Source organism: Triticum aestivum, chromosome 6D (genome assembly GCF_018294505.1).
Source record: "Triticum aestivum cultivar Chinese Spring chromosome 6D, IWGSC CS RefSeq v2.1, whole genome shotgun sequence".
Classification (NCBI taxonomy): domain Eukaryota; kingdom Viridiplantae; phylum Streptophyta; class Magnoliopsida; order Poales; family Poaceae; genus Triticum; species Triticum aestivum.
Genome location: NC_057811.1, coordinates 458,092,615 through 458,099,913, shown reverse-complemented (window position 1 = coordinate 458,099,913; position 7,299 = coordinate 458,092,615). Strand labels below are relative to the sequence as shown.

Sequence of the window (7,299 nt, the reverse complement as noted above, 5' to 3'; positions counted from 1 at the left end):
AATCCAACAAAGGACGATACAAGAGGTAACCGGTTCTTCTCCGAAAGGAGGTCTTGATGGGGCCACCCAAGAGGGGGTCTTGAATCCGCTTGGAAGGATCTTCTCCGAGGAGGCGCGATCTTCGAGGAGAAGGTAACCAAGTGGATGAGCAAAGCTCTCACACAAACATGAGCTAACCCTTTGCTAACCCTAGAAAGATGGAGGAGAAGGAGTATATATAGTCTAGGGGGGCGAAGGGGTACATGGGCCTCGGCCCTTTACTGTGCGCAGACAGACGGGGTCGGATGTCCGGGCGTCGGGCCGGATGTCCGGGGCTTCAGGAGGCGCCGGATGTCCGGGCTGGCGATGCTGGCCTCGATGCTCTCTGGATAGGCGTGGTCCGGATGTCCGGGCGAGGGGCCAGATGTTCGGGAGCTCGGGACGGGCCGGATGTCCGGGCCTTTGGCCGGATGTCCGGGCTAGAGTGGCACTTCTTCTGTTCTCTGGATAGGCTTGTCCGGATGTCCGGGGAGAAGGCCGGATTTCCGGGTCGGCGGCCGGATGTCCGGGCTAGTCGCCCGATGTCCGGACCCTGTAGACTTGGCCTGGATTGCTGCTGTAGTGGACGATGCTCCAGGGGCCGGATGTCCGGGGTCTTGGCCGGATGTCCGAGGCCTGGAAGGTGCTCTTGCCTCCTTCTGTTGGTTCTCTCCATCCATGGACTTGGCGACTTGTCTGTCTTCATGTGCATCTCCGCGAGGGTCTTCTAGGTACCTGAGCACACATAGCATTTCCGTTTGAGGTAGTAGCCATGTCTCGAGTGGATCATATGTGATATCACTAAGGAAGGAAGTCAACTCGGTCTCGAGAGCTCTAGCTCGTGCTCGTGTCATGGGTCCTCTTGGCGCTTGATGAGACGATGGTAGGTCCATGGGGATGACCATAGGATGCTCCGCATCACTAGCCTACCTAAATCTATCTCATAACTCCTTCAAAGGCTCAATTCCAGGACATCTCGAAAAACTAAAAGGCTTAACATCAATAGACCTCTCATTTAACAATCTCTCAGGTACCATCCCCATGTTCCTTGCTAACTTTACTTACTTGACTACCTTGAACCTCTCATTCAATATGCTAGAAGGGAAAATACCCGAGGGGGTGTTTTCTCAAATCTCACATCGCAATCTTTGATTGGGAATTCTGAGTTATGTGGTGCTCCACATCTAGGATTTCCGCCATGCCTTGAAATACCACGCTCAGGTAATAGACACTTGCTACTGTTTCTACTCCCAACACTGACACTAGTTGTCGGCGCCATTGCTATTTGTTTATACCTATGGTTCATGAAGAAACTTAGAAGGGAGATGACAACAGTTCTATTGATCTAACTAATGTCACAGGACATCAGATAGTCTCCTATCATGAGCTCATTCGTGCCACCAATAATTTCACTGCCAACAACATCTTGGGATCAGGAAGCTTTGGAAAAGTCTTCAATAGACAACTGAGTAGTGGCTTGATGGTTGCGGTAAAAGTTCTCGACATGCAACTGGAGCAGGACATCCGAAGTTTTGATTCCGAGTGTCAAGTGCTCCGCATGGTGCGACGCGACAACCTGATAAAGATACTCTAACACGTGTTCCAACCTTGACTTCAAAGCACTAGTGCTTCAGTACATGACAAATGGTAGCTTGGACATGCTCCTACACCAGCCTCAGAGTTCATGGCGCCTAGGGTTCCTTGAGAGACTAGGCATCATGCTCGGCGTGTCGATGGCAATGGAGTACCTCCATCACAATCACAACGAGCTGATCTTTCACCGTGACCTGAAGCCTAGCAACATGTTGTTTGACGAGGAGATGACGATGCATGTAGCGGACTTTGGCATTGCAATGTTGATTCTAGACGACAAATCCACAACATGCACGAGCATGCCCGAAACAGTAGGGTATAATCAGCCACCTCTTGTTTTCATGCTCAACCACGTATAGATTATGTATCCACTTGAATTAATAAATAGGGTTGAGCGAGTACGGGTCTCTCGGAAAAGCATCGTTGAACAGCGACGTGTTCAGCTACGGAATCATGCTCCTTGAAGTCTTCACCGGGAGGAGACCCACGGATGCCATGTTCGGCGAACAGCTGACCCTCGGGCAGTGGGTCCATCAGGCATTCCCCGCGGAGCTTCTCCAGGCCGTGGACGGCCAACTACTGCAAGGACCCTACCTTTCTAGTGGGAGCTCGGACCATGGCCTTCTCGCGTCCGTGTTCGAGCTAGGTTTGCTCTGCTCCAGCGAGTCGGCTGACCAGAGGATGACGATGCGCGATGTGGTCGTGGCGCTGAAGAAGATCAAAGACGAGTACGCCAAGCGGACAATAACAATGCCGTGTAGTGTTGCACAGTGATCGATCTCCCTTGCTAAATGGGCTCGTGCGCTGTGGCCACCGGCGCTCCGGTCATTCACAGCGTCGCACCCCGACCGTTGTGTCTGGACGTGCACGCGGCTCTTAAAATATGCAAAAGTGCCTTGAGAAATATAAAATCTGTAGACAAGTTCCTGCAGCCAGGCTCCCATCATGCGAACCACCTCGGCCAAATCAGTTCAGCGGGGCAACGCCATCATTCTCCTACAACTGTAATGTCGGAGGACCAGTAGTGTACTATTCTAATCACGATGGAAAGAAAGATCTCTTCTGGTTCTGGAATTGTACTAGCATCTCCAATGAACTCTTCTTGATGACAGCAGCAACAGGAAAGCATGCCAACAATCATAAACAAGTTTGTACTACGTGCAGCGCAGCACATGGAGCCATGGAGAGGACGACGGACAGTTAGCGGAGCCACCAAAAGCGCAGCAACATACAACATGCAAGGCTGTACCAACGGCGACCAGCGCCGCCCACCCCGCCCTTTGTGCCGGCCACTCACAGCCATTCAACCACCGGTTCAAACAAAAGCGTCGCCGCCACCGTTCAAAAAAGCAATGCCACTGCATTCCAATCGCTCGCCCAAAAAACACAAGGTTATTTACAAACCCAGGTAGGTAGGTAGGTAGGTAGGAATAGTTCCATTTCCCATATGTTGCTACAGCGCTACTCATGATATGATAGATAGATACCAATAGCGGAGGGATTTCGACCGCCCCGCCGCGGTAAAAATAGATAGGAGGGGGGGGGCAGCCAGCCAAACTAACAGGCAAAATATGACACCCTTTCGAAAAAGCCGCAAAAAATGGCAGGCGAAACCGGATGAGGCTCATCAGCTGCTGGTGGCGACGATGGGGCTGAATGTCACGGGCCACGCCCCTCGCCTGTTGGCCTCGCCGTGGGACGCCGACCGGCCCAGGCTCGACCCGAACCGCGAGCACCGGATGAGGCACGGGTTGGTGTCCATGGCGCCCATGCAGAACGACGGGTTCAGCTTCATCGCCTGGCAGCTCAGGGACCGGAACGACGACGACCCCATCGGCGGCATGCGCATGCCCCCGCCGCAGTGGAGCTCGCTGCCGGCCCGGTACGGATGGCCTCCACCAGGGGCCGCCGAGTCGGAGCTCACCGCCGGGCACGTCGCGCAGAACGACAGCGAGAGGCTGTTCCGAGGGAGCTGCTCCCTTATCGGGCTCGTGCCGGGGAGCGCCACGAAGGAGGTGATCGGGTGCCGGCACAGAGGGCACGGTATGGCGCCCGCGGGGTTCGCCGACGTGTAGCTGGTCGAGCAGAGGTACAGGGCGCATCTCGTGCAGAACTCATGTTTGCATCCTGCACAGGTGAAAAGGCTCGCAGTCATTAACCGAAAGCAAGCAACATGCTTGCTTTTTGTGCTCCCTGCGGTTGTTGAGTTACCAAGTGGATATGTGCCAGAACATAAAGTGTGAGCTGATTGATGGACTTCATATGTCACTCATGCTACAAGTACTTTGATAGTTTCATGTCCTTTTGTGCAAGATCAATCGAGTAAAATGACAGTTTGCTTAAAGTACAATAGCATGTGATGTGAGTAAAATGTATATTTCACTGCGTACCTTCTGCAGCAACAGAGCAGCTCCCATCTAAGCAGACAGCACATGGGTCAATACATACAGGTGACTTGTTTAGGTACCTCCAACCACACTCCCTACAAAGCAACGAGCCACCAAACCATCAGATATTACCACTAACCAAAATAAACACTGGACAATAGTTTAATATGACAGTCTGTTAAAAAATAGAAGCCACAATATCTTCATGTTGCCAGGGTTAGGGACAACATATGGTCTGATCATACTATAGGAGACCAATAATTATGCAAGTCAATAATACATACATGAATAACAACAGATGACAACTTATGCGGAATAATGTTCGGTTCTCTATTACATTTTTTCAAACGCAGACTACAGAAAAGGGAAGATAACCTATTTAGCAGCAGACTTTCTTGCTTTCGATAATGGAGATATTGTCCCCGGCCTTCTGAACCAAAGATACGGACAGCCTCAAAAACTAATTGCATACTTTTTTTTAGAGCTAAACAAACTCAATTTGCACATCAGCAGGCCAACTGGAAAGCAGAAAGTTCAGCTTTTTGCAAGATTTAGTACGCACTGACCTGGCAATGCTCATGATACTCATAAGTGGGAGGCACAAATATGGAGAAGCAAGAGTACGTATTTGACCCCCTGGTTCATTACTCAAAATTTCCTCAATAGAGTTTCTATGCCATGAATGAGCTACCATTAACGGGGTCGAGCTGCATAAGGCAAATGAACAACCAAATTAAAATGATGACAAAACAATGACAGTTCTTTGTATGTACCAGGAATTCAAAATCATACCCACTAGCATTTTTGGCAGCAAGGTTGGCTCCTCGAGCAATAAGGAGCTGCATTCAACGGTGTATGGTTAGCTGATGTTGAGAAAATCACCATACATTTAAACAACAAAATTGCCTTCAGATTAGCATAACATACTTGACAACATACAGCATTTCCACCACAAGCAGCATAATGAAGTGGGGTGCTACCTGATCCTGTAAGATGAAAGCAAAGTAACTTATAAGTTATAACACCGTCATATCTGAATCGAAGTATAAATCTGGAAAACACCTAAAAAGCAACAGGAAAAAACAGTTGCAGAATACCTATAAGGTCGATAGTTGTTCCATCTTCAATGGTGACTTCAGAAACAGATGCCCCCAGGTCCAATAACAACTGTACACACTCTACATGGCCATTTAACGCTGCCATATGAAGTGGGGTTAGGCCTCCATCTGCCTTCCAGTTTACCATCTTGACCAAACCACTGCCAAGACAGGTATGTCACTCCATGATTCGTTTAAGACGTAAAAGAGCAACAAGCAATGGATCCAACATACTCATCATCAAAATCAGCATCTGAAACTTCTTCAGTCGATCTGTGGTTCGTCTGGTTTAAGAAGTTTGGGATGCTTGGCACATAATCTGCAAGCACAAGACGAAGGCACCGGGCATGACCATGCAGCGCAGCAAAGTGGATAGCAGTCCCGCCATTCAAATAATCTGTCCTGTGGATCTGAAAGACATTTCGCCGCCTCAGGACTACACATCCAAGCAGTAAAAAGGATCAGAATGAACAGCAAGCAAAATGCTCACATTTGCATTGAAGAGCATTAGTGTCTGAACAACCTCCCAGTGGCCATATTGGCAAGCTTGCATCAGAGCAGTCTACACATAATCAGAAATATACAGGCTTCAGCATAGGTTACCGACCGACTTCATCCCTGATGTCGAACTGAAAATTACAAAAATGTAGTATAGCAGAGATTGAGTTTACCTGCCCCCTGTAATTCCTGAGGTTGATCTCCACACCGGATTCGAGCAACAGAGAAACAATCTAGACATGGCGCCAACGACAGATAAATGTGAGTGCGGTTCCTTTGCCAAATCAACGCAGATGTCAACAGGTTTATTTGAATGCATGAATGTCAACATTTCAGCCAGTCTGGAAGACAAAATGGCATTACCTCATGGTGACCCTGCGCCGCGGCGTAGTGCAGCGGCGAGTTGCGGCCGCCGAATGTGGAGTAGCGGGCCAGCCGGGGGTTGTACTCGAGGAGCGCGCGCGCCTCCTGCAGGTCGCCGTCCCGGGCCGCTGAGACGAGGCGCTCGCCGGAGGCCGAGCACCCGAAGGAGTTGCCCACGAGGCTGAGGAACCCCATGGATGCCCAAAGACGAGGTCTTCACGGCCAGAGCACCTTTCCTCTGGCGCACGGGGATCCCTCGTATCAAACGCTCCCCGAATTCCTCAGAAATTAGGGGACGCCGTCGGGGAAAGATGGCAAGAACCCGCCGTCCCCAAGAACCGCCGGGGTCGGTCGCTGGTCCCGATCGAGGCGAACCGGACCGAGGCCGGCAATTCCCCTCCGAATCAGCCCCGAATCCCGGCAAGAAAAGCAGGAGGCCGGAGGGGGGATCACGGGCGGCCGCCGCCTCGAATCCTCAGAGCGCCCGCCCACCCGCGATTCCAGCGATGGGGGGATGGATGTGGGGAATCTTGGGCGGGCAAAGCCGAGGCGATTTGCACGAACGCGGGCTTGCAATTCGGCGAGGGCGAGGCAGGTGGACGGAATAAATGATCTGATGGAGACGGAGACGGCGACGTCGACGTCGAGATGCAGAGAGAGAGGGTGGTGGTGGCAGGGAAATCTCCACGGCACGTCCCTCTCCGGCGTACACAGTGGTGCTTCCAAAAACTTTATATCGGTTTAGAAAAATAGAACAGCAACTAATCAACGAACGATAATGACTTGGATTTAAATTTTAATCACCACGACGATGCGAGATGGCGACTCTGATCTGAACAAAAAAGATAAGACATGGCTAGGGGGAGGTGTTAATGCTTTGCTTTACCTTTTCCAACCTGCAAGATAGATAGTTGTTGGTGACAAAGCTCACATTTGGTGTCTCCCTCCCTATTGTTTACTTGTGTTTATCCATCATGGAGTTTGCTTTTCTTTGGTTTTTGAGATAGAATAGATGTGTTTGCTATTAGATAATCGGCCCTTGTGATTTATAGACGTGGTCGGCGACAGCCTCCCGCGCTATTGATTGTAAATAAAAGGTACCGATAACGCTAGGGTGACCAAAGACCGAGGGAGAAGACCACGTCGGACCGATTATTATTTGCTACTAGCTAGGTATATCTCATCGTATTTTAGAACGCAATTAATGTCAACCTCGCGCGCAATTGATTGCAAATAAGGCGTATGGGTAACGCTACGTCGACCGAAGACTGAGAGAGAAGACCTCGTTGGCGTGGTTATTTGCTACTTCATATACCCCAACCGAATTTTAGAATACAATCAAT

The 7,299-nt window shown here is 50.3% G+C and overlaps 1 protein-coding gene and 1 pseudogene across 1 annotated transcript; one reads left to right on the top strand and one right to left on the bottom strand.

Annotated features, from left to right (window-relative positions):
* Window positions 1-242: 242 nt before the first annotated feature.
* On the top strand, window positions 243-2,385 carry LOC123145860 (probable LRR receptor-like serine/threonine-protein kinase At3g47570; annotated as a pseudogene).
* Window positions 2,386-2,951: 566 nt separating this feature from the next.
* LOC123145859 (probable E3 ubiquitin-protein ligase XBOS32) lies at window positions 2,952-6,706 on the bottom strand. The gene is made up of 10 exons (XM_044565366.1): window positions 5,957-6,706; window positions 5,767-5,826; window positions 5,586-5,657; window positions 5,330-5,505; window positions 5,096-5,256; window positions 4,926-4,984; window positions 4,791-4,837; window positions 4,565-4,705; window positions 4,002-4,093; window positions 2,952-3,738 (listed from the first exon to the last, which is right to left on the bottom strand). The coding sequence occupies exons 1-10, from the start codon at window positions 6,149-6,151 to the stop codon at window positions 3,239-3,241; spliced, it is 1,503 nt and encodes a 500-aa protein (XP_044421301.1). The 5' UTR covers window positions 6,152-6,706; the 3' UTR covers window positions 2,952-3,238.
* Window positions 6,707-7,299: the final 593 nt, after the last annotated feature.